Source organism: Castanea sativa, chromosome 3, assembly GCF_040712315.1.
Source record: "Castanea sativa cultivar Marrone di Chiusa Pesio chromosome 3, ASM4071231v1".
NCBI lineage: Eukaryota > Viridiplantae > Streptophyta > Magnoliopsida > Fagales > Fagaceae > Castanea > Castanea sativa.
The window spans coordinates 10,363,215-10,385,256 of NC_134015.1; the positions used below are offsets into that span (position 1 = coordinate 10,363,215).

The following is a 22,042-nucleotide window of genomic DNA, read 5'->3' on the forward strand; positions in this document are numbered from 1 at the left end:
GGAGAAATGGAATATCAGGAGCTTTGTTCTCCTTAGCCTCTTTCTTCAATTTTTTTTTTTGCTTTTTACTGCATCCCTGAGAAAGAAAACAGCATACAAATGGGTAACTTTCATAATCTGGACAGCTTACCTTCTGGCTGACTGGGCTGCTAGCTTTGCTGTTGGACTAGTTTTTGACAGTGAAGAGAAATATACTTCTAGGCATGACAAAATGGATGATGATACTGGTCTTCTTCTGGTGTTGTGGGCACCCTTCCTTTTATTACTGGTTGGTGGGCAGGACAGAATAACTTCTTTCGCTGTGCAGGATAATGAATTGTGGCTCAGGCACTTGATTTGGCTCATTTTCCAACTCTCCACCACTGGTTTTGTGTTTATTCAAACAATTCACCAAAACAGACTATGGATCCCAACACTTCTCCTCCTCCTTGCTGGAACCATCAAGTATGCTGAGCGGACAGTTGCGTTGTATCTTGCAAGTTCGGAAAGTTTTGGAATATCCGTACTTAAAGAACCGAACCCGGGACCCAATTATGAGAAATTAATGAGAGCATACTCCACGTTTAAAGAGATGGGACTTCCTACAAAATTTGAATGTCTTGAAGACGAAGAAGGCAGAGTATCCCAGGTGGGAAAATTCCTTAATCCAAAAAAGCTAATGAAGTTGACCAACATTCAGTTGGTGCAGTATGCTTATGGCTTGTCAAATATGTACAAGGGACTCATTGTCAATCTCATGTTCAGCTCTCGTGAGCATAAGGAGAGTCGAGAGTTCTTCTCTGAAATAGATGCAGAAGATACATTGAGAATATTAGAGATCGAACTCAACTTCTTTTATGATCTAATCCATACCAAGGTGGCGGTGGCAACCTCCAAGGTAGGAATTTTATCTCAGTGTACATCCATCGGGTTAGTTGTGGCAGCCTTGTCACTTTTCTACAAAGAAGAGAAACGAGGTTTCCAGAGGATCGATGTTAAAGTGAGCTATACCTTGTTCTTTGGTGTTTTAGGCCTGAATATGGTAACTCTCCTCCTATGGGTGTTCTCTGATTGGGCTATTGCTACTCTAACAAAGTCTCAGAAAAATTCCCTCCTGTCCAAAATCTTCGACAAGTTCCTTGATCTTAAGAAGCCAAGGTGGAAGCAAAGTGCTGATGTCTCCAAGTCCAAGAAATTAGAGTGGGAAACACTAAGATATAGAAGGTGGTCTGAAAAACTCTCACAATTCAACTTCATAAAGTATTGCTGGAAACAAAGGTCAAAAGGGATGTATGAAGCAGAAAGCAACAATAATATCACAAGCATACTCAAATATTTGCACATTAAGGATTTTATAGATCATAAGAAAAATGACATTTTTCTGATGATATCTGTGTCCTCTAAGCCATTAACTAAGATCCTATGGGAATTTATCTTCAAAGAGCTAAAAGGAAAATCTAGAGATGCAGAAGATCCAGAAGAAGCCAAGAGAATAATCTCAGCTAGAGGTGAATGGGTTCTGGAGAATGTTGACTTCCCCAATGGCTTCAATTGCAGTGAATTAATGCCTTATGTCAAGGATGTTGCTTATGATGAAAGCCTTCTATTGTGGCACATTGCTACTGAACTCTGCTATAACCCCGATCCACTTGGTGACAGGCATTCGGATTGTAAGTCTTGTGACTATTGTAATGATCGTGAGTTGAGTAATTGCCTCTCAGATTACATGATATATCTTTTATATCAGCAGCCAAGTTTGATGTCTGAAGTGTCAGGCATTGCGAAACAAAGGTTCACTGATACCTGGGCGGAAGCGCAAAGATTCTTTAGCCAACGACAACGTGAACTGAAAAAACAAGAAGAACCCTTTGAAAGTATTCTTAACGTGGAAACAGAACTCAAACCTGTTCAAGTGAAGGGAAATCGATCCAAGTCTGTACTGTTTGATGCAAGCATGTTAGCAAAAGAGATGAACAAATTGGACACTGAGAAATGGAAGGTAACGAGCAAAGTGTGGGTGGAATTGATGTCTTATGCTGCTAGTCGTAGCAGAGGAAATGCCCATATCCAACAACTAAGTAAAGGTGGTGAGCTTCTTACTTTTGTTTGGCTATTGATGGCTCAGTTTGGCTTGAGAGAGGCTTGGGTTGAGAACCGTTTCAGAGCAAAGCTGATTGTTGGTAAATGACTCAATTAGTATATCCAGTGTAAGTGCACAAATGCACCTGGCCCCAAGAACAGTTATGGGCCCAGGCCCAATGAGCCTTAAACAATATGAATTTGTAGAGTGTGGGCTTGAAACCCAGGTTAGGAGTATATGGGGATTAAATAACAAAATAAGGATTGCAAGTACTTGGAAACAACAAGGAATATCGCAAATTGGCCTCCTCGGACGTAAGCCAAGGGCTGTTCTTATATTATATCTTTCTCCTTCTCTCTTTTCTTTTCTTAGATTACAAAAAGTCTCCCTCTTTCTATTCCAGGTTCCTCCTTAAATACTCCTCTTTTGAACACTTTGTACACGTGTTGCCCCACCTCCCCCTTAGCCTAGATATTTCCCTTCTTAGTGCCTTTGAATAGTAACCAGAAGTTTCTCTTCTACTGTTCAGGTGTCACTTCCCCATAAATGCGGCCAGGGTGGTAGGTGCAGGGTCTTTAATGTGGAGGTAACAGCCTTTATCTTTGACATTTCTTCAACATTGGTACTTCTGGGGCGTTCTAGGGTTTCCCCCTTTTAACCATTGGCCTTAACCACGTCATCCCCTAATCTTTACTATGAAATCCCGAGTTCTTCGGTGTTCATCCGAGGATAAGGTCACCCTCGGCTGGATCCTCGGACCTCGGCGTATGGGCCGACCCATAATACTAACAATTTCTAAACCCAGGATCAGGTCGGCCTTCCTTAACACGGCCCAAAAGGCCCACGTTCCCATCAGGATCTTTTTGCCCCACACAATAGCCCCTCAAAACTCTAATTTTCAACGTCCGAGGAGAAAAATAGGGTTTTGATCCGACGAGAACCTACTCTACTCACTTTACGAATAGTGGCACGTGTGGAAATCGTTTCGCGTCCCAGAATATGCCATTTGGCGGTTTTATTTTGAACAACGCGCGTATTTATTACTGCCAGTTACATTTTGTCCCTCACGTTCAACGGTGAGATGGACATCCAACGGCCCTCATCACTCCACGAAATTTTGGGCGGGACAAATATAATTTCGAGGCCGCCTTTTCGCACGTCGTGACGCTTCGGGAACCTGCGCCTTCATTTAATTCCTCAGGGGGTAATCCCATCAAGACATCAGCCATCATACCTTACTTGCAGAAAACCGTGGAAATTTGCACTCCTTCAACCTTGTAAGTTCTTGCTCCTATTCTTAACCTTTTTCTCCCTGATATTTGTCCTCGGCTATCACCACAAACATTATCCCTCTTAGAGTTTAGTCTATCGTTCCTCTGTAATGGGAAAATTCAAGTGTCTAGTTGATACCGCCGCTGGGATGGAAGGCTTTAGAGCCAAATACCGTATTCCCAGCGACGTAGGGTTAGAATATTGCCCGGCGACAGCCGTGGCAGGTTCTAAGAAGGAGGGAGAGGTTATCATTCCTATGATAGCCTTTATAGAGGGTGGAATGACCCTTCCTATGAAACCTGTAACTAGGGAGTACCTTCGCAACCATCGGTTGTGTCCCGATCAATGCCTCCCAAACGTTTTTAGAGTGTTGGGTAGTGTAGATGCTCTAAACGAACAGATGGGTTTAAACCTCACATGGCACGATGTCGTGTTCCTATATGAGTCCCATAAACTTTCTAAGGTAGGTTATTATATTAAGTCTCGGTCCAGCACCGTTAGGCTAATCTCCTGTCTGCCCAAGTCAAACAAAGGCATGAAGGACGACTACTTGATCGTGTCTGGGAACTGGCACGACGGCCTCCACTGCCCAGTTCAGTGGGGGGATCCAGGTGCGATGCCGTAGGATTAATCTCCCCATAACACAACTTCTTCTAACACACACAGAAATACGTATTCGTACTTACTTAAATTTGTTAAACATTTGTGTGAATCTGACCAAGTTTGTTTGTTTTGACGTTTTTTTGCAGATAAACAGCACGTGCGTCCTCGCCTGAGTCACTGTAACATCGCAGATCTAAACCGAGTACTTCGCTCCGAGGTGTTCGTTAGTGAAGACCTACAACTCCGGGCTGCTCACCTTATTCTAGGGTACACCCCCCTTTCCAAAGACTTCCAGGAGATAGAGAACGCCATAATTGCGGGCGACCGAAGACGAAGGAAGATAAACGTAGCTCGGCCCCACTTTTTGGACGACCGCGACCTCCCGGACGCTCCTAACACCATTTTGTACAACCGGCCAATAGCAGCAGTCCCCCTTGCTGTGCACTCACAAGCAACTGTCGTTCCAGAAGAGCAGGTGTCTTCTTCACACACACTTGACGACGAGATAGATCAATTCCGTCTCGAAGACACCGAGAGACCTCGCGGGAACCAGTTTGTGATACTTTCCGACGAGGAGGAAGAAGCCACCGAGGCTTCTGGAATTGCAGGGTTTGTGGTTGCCCTTCCCGAGGACGAATTTGAAGAAGACATGGGAAGAATGGAGGGTCTCCTCACCAATAGGGCTGCTAAAGTGGCAGAGAAAAAGAAGGGGACGTCCCAAGTTCCCCCATCCTTACCACCTCCCCCCCCCTCCAGCTGAGCCAAAACTTCCAGCCGAGGATCCAAAGAAGAAGAGGAAGGGGGATAACGAGGGTACGACTAATAAAGACCCCAAGAAACCACGACAACAACTCCCACCGGCCCAGCAGCAGAAGGTGGACAAGGGCAAGGGTAGGGCCTGCTCGGTTGAAATCGGGGAATTCAGGGACGAGGCTGAAGTGCGCCGAGCACCGACCACCTGGTCCCCCGATCTAAGACTGGACGGCGCACCCATCTCCTGCCAATCTAGTATAAGGGCGGTTCAACAAGGCCATGCCCACCACCTGGCCGAAGTCCTGGAACGCCCTCTCCTGCTGCCCAAGGACATGGAGACCTTGGAAAAAATGGGCCAGCCACAACTATTCCTCTCCCTAAAAAGAGACTTAGTGCTGGTAAGTGTTTCTCCCTTTAACAATATTTATAAGTAAGTTTGTTTTTTACTGTTCCTAACTCCATCATACTTTATTACAGGCTATTCAAGAGGTCTTCGTAGCTGAGAAGTTTATTGAAGACACTCGAAAAATAGCCAGAACTGAGCTCGAAATCAGGATGGAAATTGAGAAGTCCTTAGGCACAGCCCTTGCTGAGAATGAGAAGCTGACCTCGGAGGTGGCTGATCTGAGGAGAGAGAAAAATGGGGTCGAGTCAAACTTGAAGACCCAGATAGAAGGACAGCGCAAGCTCCTTCGTGAAAGAGATGAAGAGCTCTCCCAAGCTCAAAGGGAGTGCTCGGATCTGAAAAAGCAACTGGCGTTGATGAAGGAAGAAGCCAGCTCCTTCCAACTCTCTCTTCAAGCTGCCAAGCAGGCAAGTTTCGATGAAGGGGTAGCAACCACAGAGGAGCAGCTGACAGAGGAATTTGCGGCTTTATGCCGGGAATACTGTCAAAAAGTATGGGGGGAAGCTTTAAACGTAGCAGGAGTTCCTCCATCTTCGGATCTGAGGAAATCCGAGAACGTTTGGCTTCCTCTGGAAATACAGGAGATTGAAGAGGCTCCTGCTGCAACTCCTACCCCCGAGACAATTCTTCCTGCTCTTCTTCCGGTGGTCACACAGCAGATTCCTAATCCTACAGAACCTTCTGGTTCCCACAAAGAGAAGGAAGGAGGAGAAGATGCGGAGAAGGACTTGAGCCAGACAACAGAACCCAACGTCCTTTCAATGAAGACAGCAGATAAGGGAAAGCAAGTCTTGACTCCCTTTGAGCTGGAGTTGAGAAAGACCGAGGGCACCAGTACCTCTCTGCAAGATCCTCCTCCACAAGTTTAGGACTTTAGCTTAGGGCTTCTCTTTTTCCATTTTTGAATTATATATGTAATGTACATTTAACAGATTAATGAAGAACAATTTCGTTTGCTTTTTACTTGGGTTATATCTATTTTTACTTTATTCTTTTTGTACTTATTACAAAAGCTTCCCATTAAGTCATAGCAAAAGTTTCTCAGAGTACACAAATCTAACTCCAAGGATTGCACAATCATAACTTCCACATAATCACGCGTATATTATTAAAGATTCAATAAAAGGTGACATGGTTAATATATTTGAATAATGCCTCGATTAAGAAGAACAGAGGGCCTCATATAACGATTAAACCCTTGTAATACATAGCTTTGTTTCTAGTAAGATGTAAGATCCGAGTTAGGAAACAGTAACGCATTAACATCCAGACATAATAAGAGAATGACTTTGATAAAAGTTGTGGTCAGAAGATAAGATTTAATCAATTCTCCGTTTGACTCTTAAAGGTTATAACTTCAAAAGTAAAATTCCCCAAAGCAGGAGGTCCGAAGACCCAACATAACTGAGGTTCTGTTTGATTCTTAAAATTGTAACTTCAAATGTTAATTTTCCCAAAGTAGGAGGTCCGAAGACCCGACATAACTAAGGTTCTGTTTAACAAATGACAAGACATCAATTTCTACAAGGTTTGTGGTCCGAGGACCGCACTTAACCAAGTTTCTGTTTGATTCTAAAAATTGTAACTTCAAATGTTAATTTTCCCAAAGTAGGAGGTCCGAAGACCCGACATAACTAAGGTTCTGTTTAACAAATGACAAGACATCAATTTCCACAAGGTTTGTGGTCCGAGGACTACACTTAACCAAGTTTCTGTTTGATTCTTAAAATTGTAACTTCAAATGTTAATTTTCCCAAAGTAGGAGGTCCGAAGACCCGACATAACTAAGGTTCTGTTTAACAAATGACAAGGCATCAATTTCCACAAGGTTTGTGGTCCAAGGACTGCACTTAACCAAGTTTCTGTTTGATTCTAAAAATTGTAACTTCAAATGTTAATTTTCCCAAAGTAGGAGGTCCGAAGACCCGACATAACTAAGGTTCTGTTTAACAAATGACAAGACATCAATTTCCACAAGGTTTGTGGTCCGAGGACTGCACTTAACCAAGTTTCGTTTGATTCTTAAAATTGTAACTTCAAATGTTAATTTTCCCAAAGTAGGAGGTCCGAAGACCCGACATAACTAAGGTTCTGTTTAACAAATGACAAGACATCAATTTCCACAAGGTTTGTGGTCCGAGGACTGCACTTAACCAAGTTTCTGTTTGATTCTTAAAATTGTAACTTCAAATGTTAATTTTCCCAAAGTAGGAGGTCCGAAGACCCGACATAACTAAGGTTCTGTTTAACAAATGACAAGACATCAATTTCCACAAGGTTTGTGGTCCGAGGACTGCACTTAACCAAGTTTCCGTTTGATTCTTAAAATTGTAACTTCAAATGTTAATTTTCCCAAAGTAGGAGGTCCGAAGACCCGACATAACTAAGGTTCTGTTTAACAAATGACAAGACATCAATTTCCACAAGGTTTGTGGTCCGAGGACTGCACTTATCGTTGTTTGGGTTTGATTCTTAAAATTGTAACTTCAAATGTTAATTTTCCCAAAGTAGGAGGTCCGAAGACCCGACATAACTAAGGTTCTGTTTAACAAATGACAAGACATCAATTTCCACAAGGTTTGTGGTCCGAGGACTGCACTTAACCAAGTTTCTGTTTGATTCTTAAAATTGTAACTTCAAATGTTAATTTTTCCAAAGTAGGAGGTCCGAAGACCCGACATAACTAAGGTTCTGTTTAACAAATGACAAGACATCAATTTCCACAAGGTTTGTGGTCCGAGGACTGCACTTAACCAAGTTTCTGTTTGATTCTTAAAATTGTAACTGCGAGCGTCAGAGCTACTCATAACTTTGAAATACAAACTGACAAAAGCTCATTTTATTAATAATAATACCTTCTAAGATTATTTACATTCCATGGACGTGGTACAATCCGTTCGTTTAGATCAGCTAGCCTATATGACTCTATGCCTGCTACTGAAACAATGCGATAGGGGCCTTCCCAGTTAGGTCCCAGCTTACCCCAAGCTCGGTTCTTAGAAGTGCCTACAACTTTCCTTAATACAAGATCACCAGGTGCAAGTGGTCTTAGCTTCACATGGGCATCATATCCTCGTTTTAGCTTCTGCTGATAATAAGCCATTTGGACCATAGCTGCCTCACGTCGTTCCTCAAGTAAATCAAGATCTTTCTCTAGAAGTCCCTTGTTATTCTCTAGGCTAAAAGAACTTGTCTTTAGAGTAGGAAAACCAGATTCCAATGGTATCACCGCCTCGGCGCCATACGTCATAGAGAATGGCGTTTCTCCAGTGGACCTGCGCGGTGTGGTCCGATACGTCCACAGGACATGAGGGAGCTCTTCTACCCATCTGCCTTTCGCATCGTCCAACCTCTTCTTGAGCCCGTTAACTATGACCTTGTTAACTGCCTCGGCTTGTCCATTTCCTTGAGGGTAAACTGGGGTGGAATATCTGTTTATGATACCCATGTCGCCACAATACTTCCTAAAAGCCCTACTATCGAACTGGACACCATTATCAGAGATGAGTGTGTATGGTATTCCGAATCTAGTGACAATATTTTTCCATATAAATTTCTTGGAATCAACATCTCGTATATTGGCTAAGGGCTCAGCTTCAACCCATTTAGCGAAGTAGTCTGTTCCCACGAGCAGCCATCTTTTGTTGCCAGCAGCTCTCGGAAATGGCCCTACAATGTCCAAGCCTCATTGTGCGAAAGGCCAAGGGCTGGAGAGAGGGTTAAGAACCCCTCCAGGTTGGTGGATATTAGGGGCGAACCTCTGACATTGATCACATTTTCTGGCATAGTCCTGAGCCTCTCTCTGCATATTGGGCCACCAATAACCCTGAGTCAGGGCGAGATAAAATAGGTGGCCGAGAAAGATATTGCTTAAGCTGTTGGAAAGCTAACTCGCAGGCCTTAGTCCATTGAAACCCTTTCCACTTGTGCAACAACTGAAAGAAAGGACGACACCGGTGAGCTGACCGAGAAATAAATCTATTCAACGCAGCAATCATTCCAGTCAATTTCTGAATCTCTTTTGGGTTCCTAGGCGGCTGCAAATTCTGAATAGCCTTAACCTGCACTGGATTTACCTCTATGCCCCTATGAGTAATCATATATCCCAAGAAATTTCCGGATCCCACGCCAAAAGAACACTTGGAGGCGTTAAGGCGCAACTTATACTTCCTTAGCATCTGGAAGGTGTCGGCCAGATCTGTCATGTGTGAAGGTACTGTCTTACTCTTCACCACCATATCATCCACGTATACTTCGATGTTTTTCCCCGATTCTTTGCCGTTCAAACATTCGGTCATCATTCTTTGATAAGTAGCCCTGACATTTTTTAATCCAAATGGCATAACCTTATAATGATAGTTCCCTTGGCCGGAAAATGAAAGCAAATCTTCTCCCGATCCTCTAGCGCCAAGGAATTTGGTGGTAACCCCGGAAGGCGTCCAAGAAACTCATCCGAGGATGTCCAACAAGAGCATCTACCGTTGATCAATCCGTGGCATTGGAACGAATCTTTAGGACAGGCCTTGTTCGGATCGATAAAGTCCACACATACTCTCCATTTTCCGTTCTTCTTCTTAACAACAGGATGAGCCAACCATTCGGGGTAGAAAACTTCTTTGATAGCCCCCGCCCTTTTGAGTTTAAGAACCTCTTCCTTCACGGCCTCGAATGTTCTCGGGAAGATCGCCGAGGTGGCCGCCTCCCTCGAGCAATGGCGAGGATTGACGTTTAAGCGATGACAAATAAAGTTCGGATCTACGCACGGAGCCTCATAGGGGTCCCACGCAAAGACATCCAAATTATCCTTCGAAACTTCAACAACTCCATCTTCTCTTGGTGTGGCAAAAGTATGCCAACTTGAAAGAACCTCTGCAGATCGTCACGTTATTATAAACTTCTCTAACTCCTCACAAAGCTTGCCTCGTCTCCTGTCATCGCTCCGGATGCCTCAGAGCTGTGAGTAATTGCTATGACTTACGGTTGGGCAAGGTTGATGACTCAATTTCCACGACGAAGCACCGCTGCCCGATATGCACCGCCTAGCCACTACCCTGGCGCCGAGGATTTCCTCAACATGCTCCCCGAGGGAATTTCACCTTAACATGTAAGGTAGAGGAGAGACAGCTCCCCAAAGCGTGCAGCCATGGCCTGGCGAGGATGGCCGTATATGGAGGAGTACGCGTCAACCACAATGAGAATCTACCTCAACCGTTTCGTGCCGGATTGAACGGGTAAACGGACTGTCCCTTCGGCACAACGGCCCTTCCTTCGAAGCTTATAAGTGGGAGTCGTAAGGGTTAAATCTTCCAACTCCAATCTTAGCCCTTTAAATAGATCGGGGTACATGATATACGCACGCTGCCACGATCTATCATCACCCTCCTCACATCATAGTTCCCTATCTGAGGGTAACCACAAGAGCATCGTCATGGGGCTGGATAGTCCCTACTTTATCCTCCTCGGATAAACCCAAGACGGGTAAAGTACACTTTAATCTCTTCGGCCCGCTACCTACATCCTCGGCACGCGGATGGGAAACCGCCATCACCCTAGTGGGACCCGAGCCGGTCCTACCGTGCAGCGAAGATAACATTAATTGTTCCCGATCTTGGCCGAGATGAACTGTTCCTCCTGGTTGTTTGACCCGACTTGACCGACCCTTGCCCGGTGGGCCGACACAAGTGCTTCGCTTTAACTTTCCCTCACCGACGAGCGCTCTAGATGGTTCCACGAGGGTCCGACGATTCTCGGTAGTGTGACCCACATCCCGATGATGCTGCGAGAAAAGGTTTGATTTCTTCTCGCGGGGTCCCTGCCATCTGCCGGCCATCCGAAGAAGGGCTCCTTACGAACCTTTTCTAATAATCGATGCACCGGTTCTCGGAACACAATATTTACGGCTTCGAAGGTCTTGAGCCGGATTGTCCGAAAGTAATCCTTCCTCGGCTTATTGTTGTGATATCACATCCGACTGAAATCCCTTCTCTCCTGTGGGATAACCTTCTCCTTTCCTTTTCCCTGCTGCTGGTCTTCCTCTACCCTTTTATATTCATCAATACGATCCATAAGACGGCGTACGCTGCGGACAGGCTTTTTCGTCAAGGACTTTCTTAGGTCGTGGTCAGTAGGGAGACCCACCTTAAAGGTATTAAGCGCCACCTCATCAAAGTCGCCGTCTATTTCATTGAACATCTCCCAGTATCGGTCGGAGTATGCTTTCAGCGTCTCCCCTTCCTTCATGGCCATGGATAGCAACGAGTCCAATGGCCGAAGGACTCTGCTACACGTAATGAACCGCGAAGCAAATGCCCTAGTTAGCTCCCCAAATGAGCCTACGGATCCTGATTTGAGACCGTTAAACCATCTCATAGCCACAGGTCCCAAGCTAGAGGGGAAGACTTTACACATCAAAGTCTCGTTGTGAGAGTGCAATCGCCATCCTACGGTTGAAGTGACTCACGTGCTCCACCGGATCAGTCCGGCCATTATATATGGTAAAGGTGGGGCTGGGTGAACCTCCTGGGAAGCCTCCCCCTCTCAATCCTCCGTGAAAACGGAGATCTAGAGAGCTGGTGCAACGCCCTACTCATGGTATCGTTGCCTAAGCCCCTAGAACGAGGCTTCTTACGTCTGCGGGTTAGCTGGTCGTCCTCCTCACCGGAGGATGTTGCGCTGGTGGGGGAACATGACCTTGAACTGTAGCCAGGTCCCCTATCTCTCTCTGAGGAAGAACTAGACGAGGACGGGGAAACCTTACGTTTGGCGCGGCGTAACCTCCTCTTCAAACGATTGATTTCCTTCTACATGGATTTAGAACCCTCATCACGGGTAGTGCTACTCCCTCCATGAGTATGGCTAGCCCCTGGGTATTCTGTATGGACGCTTCCCTCACGATCCCTACGATGTTCAAGACGTTCGAAATGATCTTCCGGTTGTGATCCTTGTGACTCTGCATGGTGAGAGCCTAAGCCTGCCATAATATCCCTACCTCTCCTAGACTAGACTTCCCACAGACGGCGCCAATTGTAAGTGCACAAATGCACCTGGCCCCAAGAACAGTTATGGGCCCAGGCCCAATGAGCCTTAAACAATATGAATTTGTAGAGTGTGGGCTTGAAACCCAGGTTAGGAGTATATGGGGATTAAATAACAAAATAAGGATTGCAAGTACTTGGAAACAACAAGGAATATCACAAATTGGCCTCCTCGGACGTAAGCCAAGGGCTGTTCTTATATTATATCTTTCTCCTTCTCTCTTTTCTTTTCTTAGATTACAAAAAGTCTCCCTCTTTCTATTCCAGGTTCCTCCTTAAATACTCATCTTTTGAACACTTTGTACACGTGTTGCCCCACCTCCCCCTTAGCCTAGATATTTCCCTTCTCAGTGCCTTTGAATAGTAACCAGAAGTTTCTCTTCTACTGTTCAGGTGTCACTTCCCCATAAATGCGGCCAGGGGGGTAAGTGCAGGGTCTTTAATGTGGAGGTAGCAGCCTTTATCTTTGACATTTCTTCAACATTGGTACTTCTGGGGCGTTCTAGGGTTTCCCCCTTTTAACCATTGGCCTTAACCATGTCATCCCCTAATCTTTACTATGAAATCCCGAGTTCTTCGGTGTTCATCCGAGGATAAGGTCACCCTCGGCTGGATCCTCGGACCCTTGGCGTATGGGCCGACCCATAGTACTAACAATTTCTAAACCCAAGATCAGGTCGGCCTTCCTTAACACGGCCCAAAAGGCCTACGTTCCCATCAGGATCTTTTTGCCCCACACATCCAGCTTATGTACTTTTTTACCCCCTAGTATTAAAATAAAGGATCCAGCTTATATACTTTTTTTCCCCCTAAGCAAAACAAAAAATAAGGAAAGAGGGGCTGTGATTTCTTAATAATATGACAAAATTTTCTTAATATTTCTTCTTACATAATTGATTGATTTTTAGATATGATTATTTTGGAACACTTCTTTGGTAAAAGTCACTTTAATAGCATGTAGCAATACATGCGTCTGATCAAGAATTTACTGTTTCATTATAATCTAGTATGCAATTTGGATTTTCTTTTCCCTATTTGTAACACTTCTTATAAAACGTTATTTCTTAAAAATAAATCTTAACTGTCAAAATTAAAACAAAGAAAGCTAGAATATGATTTATCAAATTCATTATTTAAAGCATAATATATAAAAATAATAATAACTTATTGTCTTATTTATGACCAATTTATGACCCAGGGGAGTAAGTTTAGGCGTAAGGGAGAAAATGAATTGTTTAATGAAGATAGGTTATCAATAAATGATTTTAGAGTAAGAAAAAGTATATGGGGTTTAATGGTCACTAGTTATAAGAGTTATTTTTCTTATTACTTTTCTCTATTTGAAACACAAGGCCAAGGTTGTGTTAAATTTTTTATTCCAAGACTTCATTTGAAGTCTCTTATTCCAAGACTTCATTTGAATTAATGCCTTGTGTATCAGTCTTTACCAAAGAGTCATTTGAGTCATATATATATATATATATATATATATATAGAGAGAGAGAGAGAGAGAGAGAGAGAGAGAGAGATGATTTTGAAGCAACCAAGTGGACAATATAAATATGAGTATGACTATAATTGAAATCAGGTTCACTTGCACACTCGCTTTTAATGAAAATTCCTTCTCCATATGAAGTATGCGTTTGCCATTGGTTTAAAAAGCTAGTTTTTTTTTATTATTCAACTTTTTTTTACTACTATTTATGTGTCCCATTACACTTTTTGGTATTATTTATAGGTTCCATTGTACTATTTCAGTTATCTTTTAGCTTTATTTACAGTACTTTTAACAAAAACTTTTCAGTTTTAGCTAAATAAGTTGTTCCTAAACAAACATGAAGAGAAGACATTTGATCCTCATTCTGAGACACAACTCTGTAGCACACATTATAAACTTGTTGAAGAAAAAGTGCATAGCTTAGCAATTAAAACCTGCACCAACCTTAATTACAGAGTCATTTTCAATGTTCCTTAAGCCCCTGCTCCACAATTAATGTGCAGCTGATATGAGCAGCAGTCTCAATTCATGAGCAAAATCATTCTTCTAAATGTACACCATATCTTTGGTTTTAGAACTGATCACATTTCACAAACAGACTAAAATTACTTACAAATGGGTCTAAAAAGGTAGAAAGCATTTCCTTAAATGCGAAACAATTTCAAATTCTAAACTTACCAAACTTAGAATAGACTTGTCTCAACTCAACAGTCTTAAAATATATTTATTTGGGGCAATCTACAGAGATATATTTTGCCATTCAGCTATATCTAGAAACATATATCTGCAAAGTCACTAAACAGCAACCTGAACCACATTTTTCCTAGAGCTCCTCTTATCTATGTTAAGCCCTCAACTAAAACTAGATTAGTCCATACGGATAAATTCATTAGTCTTCAAAATCGGTAGGAATATATGCTCACCAACAATTGAAGACATCTTAGTCACCTTTTCTTCACAATACCTTCCAAAATCCCATCAATTCCGAAAGAACCAGAAAATTGTTGGTTGTCAACTGGACCAGGCAGCTGGAATGAGATAGAGAAGTGCCCTGGTGGGCATAGATTCTGTGATTGCATCTGAAAAATTTGGGAGTTCTTGCAAACTATTTTTTCACCAATTGTTGTTACTCCCTTTATTACTATCTTTCCATCAGGTTCAACCTCACAACTGAAATCCTCTGCAGTCAGAAATGATGGCCAGACTCGATAACCACAGAAAGATGAATATTAGAAGCTAGCAGTAGGAATGAGATAACCCAATCATGATTTTCCAAGCATATGAAACTCAAATGTTCAGAACAAGTAAATTAGATAATTCGTGAAACTCTAAAGTGAAGGATTATAGATAGAAATGAATTAATGTACAGAGATCAGATGTAAGAACAATTCTAATTTGTAGCGAGTCCAAACCAAACCAATGTCAAGAGGCATGCAGTTATGCCAGCAAGCTAATGACTATATCACACAATCAATACCACTGTTCCTCATCTATATACAATAACGCATAAAAGTCCAAACAATCAACTAAAGTTCATACAACATTATTTAGAAATAAAAATTTCCCTAACAACATTTTATTAGCAAGAATTTCAAAATTCAATACTTGAACATAGTTTACTGGTTGAATGAAACTTACTCTCATCCCTTGTTACACCTGGAAGGGAGACACGAAAAAAGTATGAATCATCGGATTCACCAATGTCCATAGGTCCTACAACTGGTCCTATCTTTCCCATAGCTGCACTCCCAGTCAGTGCAACCCCAACTTTAGTGGCAGCTACAACATTGTTCCACTCTTCTCGAGTTGAAAGAGAAGGGAGAAATATCATAGCTGGCCCAACTTTTTCCACAGTCTCACTATTCTTTTTGGCTGGTGATGAAGCAGTATAGCTGTGTGGTGTAGGTGGACCAATGTATGGCACACTATTGAGAGGTGCCACATGAAGAACAGTTTGCTTAGGATTTAAAGGGTCTGGCTCAATGTTGTCACTTCTAGATCTCCCACCCCTGCAAGAAGATCTTAAGTCCATCAGGGATTGCAACTATGGTGTAATATGATCCCATTGTAGCATGATCTATGAATGCATTAATAATTTCAAATTTTGTGTTAAGAAAATTTTGGTGTTCCAGAAACAATGATGTTCACATCACATGAATTGTCTAGATAAATCTAAGTTCTGAAAATAATTAACATAGGAATTGCATTTTAGAATAAGTGAATAACTATATTTATCAGTATTTGTTATCCCTACCTAAATTGTGTCAATAATAATCCCTGATTTGTTCAAGTTGGTATTATTATCTTGTAAGAAATAAGCTTGTGCCATAAGTGATGCAGCACACAATAGGAAAATAGAGAGAAAAGAGGAACAAAAAGAGCAACAGAACAAACCCTAGGCTTCACCGCCTAGAATCTGCCTGCAAGCATCACCACCTAAGGGCGTTTGGCATCACCACCAAACAAAGGGGACAGAGGAGAAGACATTCTCAACTCATCAAAATTAATTCTTATTCAAACTCAATTGTCTTTCACGATTACATGAGTACCAGTTAAATAGTTTTAAGGGATTATACTAATATGGAAAACATCTAATCAAATCCCTAAAAACTGTCAACATTAACAACCAAATTCAAATTCAAAAACAAAATTAATTGCAAATTAAAACAAAAAATCTTGGTTCCCTGCACCAATAAGTTAACCACCAGCATCATCTGTGACTCTTTAGTTTGCAACACACACAATAATTCTTCAATCACATCAACCAATTTAACCTTGGTATAAACACCAAAGACTGAAATTAAACAATTCAAAAAATTTAGTTTATACCATGATATGTTTGCAATCTGATTACTAGTTTACATAAATATAAAAGTCTTAAGTCTTTTGTCAAATAAAAGATATCAAATAAATTTTGCACAAAATTGCATCCCAATGTCAGCAGGTGGAAGTGATTTTAATAATCTGTCCCTTCGATGATTAAAGAAAAAAAAATATTCTCAGACGATTTTTTTTTGAGAAACCAGACTGGAAACCCAGCCTGGGCTTTTATTAAACCAACAAAAACCTTAAGAAACATCATCAAGAGCCAAGGGAATAATGCCCCCCAGAATGTCTTCTAACCATTGAAAACATGATTTGGCATTTTTATGGTCTTAGATCCCCTGCACAAGTTAATGGTGCTGTGCCAAATATTTGGTTACATGGTTAATTCTGTTTAGTCACCATTTCTCCATAGAGAACAGAATGTTCTCCTTTTAATGTAAATCACATACCATGTCTGCAAATCAACATTGATTTCCTCCATTTCCAAATATATGCTTTCTACTAATCACATTGTCGAAACATCACATTTTTCTGAATCCAAAAAAAATAAAGCACTTTTTTTTTCTTTTTATAAGTTAGACATACCTAGTAGGTCTTCATGCCACAACCTCACCCTCCCCCACATTCTTAAAGTCACTTTCCACAACTAAAGATAATTCTTACAATATACGTGCCTAGGAAAAAAACTAATGAATGAAAAACAATTGCCTGGAGTAATGCATTTAATTTATAACCATTTTATTTAAGAAATTCATGGAAAAAAAAAAGAGGGGAATCAACAATGCCTTTTGTCAGTTCAGAAAAAGTATATCTTACTCTGGTTATACCTTGAGAGTGTTTATTTTACGTTTTAACATTTTATACCAAACTTCAGTGAGATTCGTTAATATCTCTGACAAAATCTATCTCATTCAACGATGCACAAATTGAAAATCTTAAATGAGAACTATTTATGGACAAAAACCTAAAAGACCTACAAATAAACCAAAACACTAACAGGTGATATTGCGACAAGATAAATCATCCGACTAAAGTTGTACTATATTACAAAATCAATCTATTTTGTAAAGGATGTTCTTTATCAAACTTCACACACACAGAGATACTCAGTTTACTACTCATGCAGGCCAAACAACAAGAAAAATCATATGACAATATCACATATCATACAAACACTCCAAGAGGATGGTTTCCCATCAAAACCTAAAACACCTTCTGGTCAAAATCAGGAAGCTGGTTTTCTGGTAAACTGTAGACCAGATTCAATCACACTATCCTAATGAATTCGTGGTCTTCATCTTCATCTCTATCTTCTTTTTGGATATTGAGAACCCAATTCAATCACATTTCCCATCACAGGTGAGATATGCTTTCCTTGGGAAAATTATGTCCAACTATATTTAACATAGACATAGAGGTTTTCTATGGCTAAAACCTATAAGTTTGACTTTAAAACAATTCATGTTATCAAGAGGCAATTTTCTGATCACTTTAGCTTACTATTTCCTTTCCAAATTACTCATGCGTCATTTATTTGTTTTCCAACAAATTCACCCTTCTGATCAAAGGTTGAATTTTTTTCCTAAAACAGAAGTGCCAATTTATGTAATGAACATTTAGGAGAGCTTTCGCATTAGAGACAGATAATCATATTGAAGCCAGAAGCGTATAAACAGTAATTGCCTATAATCCATGTCTGGAAGTCAAAGTTTTTGATATGTGTGTGAGGAGTGTGCTCTTGTACAGATAAATGACTAGGTAGGTGCAACAACCTCCACTTTCTTGTACATGTCTTTGCCGCCCACATGTGAACACATGCTCCCGATGGATCTTAAATCCACAACTTCCACCTCCAATTTGCTCTTAAGGGAGGAGGTGCCATTTGGGATAGAGCACATTGGCATGCCTGTGACACGTGCTGATTCACAAAGGAAAGAACCTACATTCCACTCTCCCCAAACAGCTAAAATTATATTCCCATTTTTATTAACTTTATAAGGAGAAGTATGACTTCAAAACTGTAGTGCTGCAAATATTCCTCCAAGGACATGATTCCTTTTGATCCCTAAGATGGGGTTGGAGCCTTTCAACTTATACCAAAAAGCAACTAGTGCTTTCTTCTTCAAGGTTTCACTTTGATCATGATGTAGCAATTTCCTTTGAATGCATATTTAACTTGGGAGGCTACGGAAGTGACTCACGTTTCCAAACAGGACCTCAGTTGGCACTTTTTAATCAGTTGCAACAAAGTATATGGAAATACAAATATGGAGAACTCCTGTTCCTACAATCTGATGCTTGAGTTAATTTTCTACAGGATAATTATGAGTTTGTTCAACATGTTATCACTTAGTGGTAGGGAAATCCCACACTGTATAGCCTTATGTTTTGTTGTCATTGACATGGCTTAAATGAAACAGAGCTGACTGCCCAGTGGAGGTTCTTTTTTTAAAGCTTAATCAGACTTCCCTATATGGTTCATATTTCCGAAGCAACTTTGTACAATCTATTATCTTTTCCAAACTAAAATGATGAAAATTTTACAACAGCAAAAGCAAATCTTTGTCGGTGCATTTGCTGACAAAAATGATAAACCGTTTTATGTTTCCAAAAACACAAACAATGAAAGTGTAAATTGGTTCTCAATAATTCCAAACAAATAGAAAATAAAAATAAAACAGATCCTAATTGGCCTGTTTGGTCACAAAAACTACCAATATAGGTTCCAAAACTGGGGGAGAAAAATGTAATGACGTGTCATTCTTGATAATGCAAGAGAACATATTGATTGGTCCATTTGGTAACAAAAGTACAACCATTTTAGGCTTCTGACGATGGCAAACAAATCTTTATTGGCCAACCCGGCATCAAAGAACAAAAATTTTCAGTGTTTCCCCAAATAGAAGACTTCAAAAATACGCAGGAAACCCAATAAGTAAGTGTAAGACACCATCAAAAATTGTTTCCAAACTAATTTCCACATTACAGGCAATTTTCAAGACATTTAAAGATTGTATTTCTTTAGCAGGATTGCGCCCTACTAACTACTGCATGAGACCCAAAAACAACAATCAAAAAACGAAGTTCATTCCCATCTGTCACAAAATAATTCCTGAATAAAACTAATTTTCATTCACACTACCAAACAGGCCCTAACCGTCCCAAAACAAATCAGCCACTACTTGTACTATAATGGAAAAATCAGATTCAAAAATCAACCATTAAACTGAACAACTCTTTAGAGAAACAACACCAACTAATTCCTTTTTTCTTTTCCAATCATTACATTTCCTTGCAAATTGCTCTATGTAATCAACAAGACCAACACTAATAATAATTGACAATAATAAAAATGAAATCTTTGTAACATTAAGAAACTTTCTTCACAACCATTACACAGTAAATGGAGTCTAATTAAGCTAAAAAAATTAACATCAAGCATTTACAATCATTACTCCAAAAGGAAAAAAAAAAAAATACCCATTACTGTATCAACATCACAAAGCATGGCATTTACCAAGAAGACCCAAAAAAGACCAAATACCAAATTACACAAAGCAAAGTTGGGCATTCAAAAGGACATACATTTATCTAAGTTTGTATATATGTATAAAGATATGAATCTTATGCATGCATGTATGATGAAGATGAATACATATTTATGAATGTATTCACTAATTTACCTGATAGAGGAAGCCATAGTTGGAGCAGAGAACTGAGTTTTTTTTTTTTTTTTTGGTGGGGGAGTGGTTGCAGAGGCGAGTTTTTTGGGAGCTCTGTAAGATTTTGGACTGAGAAAATCAAATGGGTATTGTTTGTTTTTTTTTCTTTACTGTTTGGTCAAGGTCTTATATAGCTGGAGTAGACCTTGGGGGGAGGAAGGAAATGATCGGGTGCTTCAGGAGTATCGTATACTCCTGGGGTTTAAAGGGTGTGAGCAATAATAAGGGAGAGGAAAAAGTTGGAGAGATTAGGAGGAAAAAAAAAAGGACAAATTTCGATTTTAGTATTTAAGATTTTTAAAAAAATATTTTAAAATTTTTTTTAAGTGATTGGTTATGTTAATTTAATTTTTAAAGTTTAAAAAAGAATGTAATCTTATCTTTTTTTTAAATTAATTATTAAAATCATACCGATTTATAATTATATCTCATGTGATTTGCAAAAAAGTAAAATTTAGATTACGTACATTAGGTTGTCGTCTTAAATTTTAGCTAGCTGTATGAATTGTACAATTCAACAAAACAATGTTAAATGGTGAATTAAGAGAGAAAATTTTAGAGAGAGAGAGAGAGTGTGTGTTTTTTTTTTTTTTGGAGAAAGAAGAGGGTGTATAGTTGGTTAAGCCAAATTTCTTCTAAGGAAATCATGGTGCCCATAGGCCATAGTTTGTTTGCACAGCTGTTGGGTTGACCTAGCGCATTCATAATATTTTGCCAAACGGGCGCCTTGCTTTTTGAATGGCATTGTGAGAAAGTTGTAGATTAGAGTACTAACCAATTTTTATGCTTATGATCAACATTGATTTGAGAAGGAAAACCTGAATTATAGTTTTATTGAGGCCAAATTTCTTTCTTCTGAGATTTGGTGAGAGAATGTTGGGGTTGGAGAGATATCTAACTGGACTTTTTTCACATGCCAAAAAAAAACACTGAAAAACAAATAAAAATGACTAAAATTTAAGCAAGAAACTCAAGGAATGGTATCTAAAATACTATATATAAGTTTTATCATTTTAAGAATACATTCAATTCAATATAACCTTTATTTTTAAAAAAATGTATATTATGCAATAAATGCATGCATCTACCATCTCACAACATGTGAGTTCTATTAAGAAAACAACATGAGGTAATCTATGGACCCAATAGGAAAACAAAATGTGGCAAAAAAAGTTGTTGAACCATCTTTACAGTAAACGTCACGATTGGAAATTCGAGGTTGCATGCAATTACAAAATGCCCTAAAGGGAATGGGTGCAACTAATGGGAATAAGGTCATCAAGTATCTTTATTCATAATCAGCACAGACAATTAATATCATCAAGATGCTTAGTAGAAAGGAAGGATGACCCCCAATTCAAAGGGGATTCTTAGAGCACATGAACTTAATACATGAAACAGATTAACATTCACATGCATTTACACTAGACCATTATGCATGTTTCCGAACATTTTGTCCATGATTCCACCATCTTTGACATGCCCCATGATCAAATCATTTGTGTGGTTGCAATCTCAAAGGTCAAGTGGGGATCCTATAAATACTATCGGGCTGATGAATTTGAGAGGTATGAAAAACACACCTATAAGACTTCTATTTACAAGTAAGCAAATTTTTTTATTGCTAATTTAAGAAATCTATTGATTTTGCTTGAGATGTTTCTACTTCTACTCTCTGATGCTGTGCGAGAGTTGAGTAATCCACTAATAGTCATCTCTAATATTGTATATGAGATCTGTCATAAATTACAAGTTTTTTGATCTATGCAAATATCACATGTTAAACGGGGAGATAATAAACCAACACATATTTTAGCAAAATATGCCATAAGGATTGGTAGTTTTGTAACTTGGTAAAAAAGGATCCAC

At 40.1% G+C, this 22,042-nt stretch overlaps 2 protein-coding genes across 3 annotated transcripts; one reads left to right on the forward strand and one right to left on the reverse strand.

Moving 5' to 3' along the window:
* The first annotated feature begins 211 nt into the window (after positions 1–211).
* Positions 212–2,167, forward strand: LOC142628492 (uncharacterized). The gene has a single exon (XM_075802578.1). It carries the CDS (start codon positions 212–214, stop codon positions 2,165–2,167), a length of 1,956 nt encoding a protein of 651 aa, XP_075658693.1.
* Positions 2,168–14,293: 12,126 nt separating this feature from the next.
* On the reverse strand, positions 14,294–20,266 carry LOC142627416 (alpha-crystallin domain-containing protein 22.3-like). Of its 2 annotated transcripts, none has more exons than XM_075801275.1 (3): positions 20,135–20,266; positions 15,264–15,634; positions 14,294–14,805 (listed from the first exon to the last, which is right to left on the reverse strand). In XM_075801275.1, the coding sequence occupies exons 1-3, from the start codon at positions 20,149–20,151 to the stop codon at positions 14,570–14,572; spliced, it is 624 nt and encodes a 207-aa protein (XP_075657390.1). In that variant the 5' UTR covers positions 20,152–20,266; the 3' UTR covers positions 14,294–14,569. The 2 variants fall into 2 exon arrangements, with proteins under 2 accessions (XP_075657390.1, XP_075657389.1); XM_075801274.1 differs by lacking the exon at positions 20,135–20,266 and adding an exon at positions 18,224–18,430.
* Between the last annotated feature and the right edge of the window lie 1,776 nt (positions 20,267–22,042).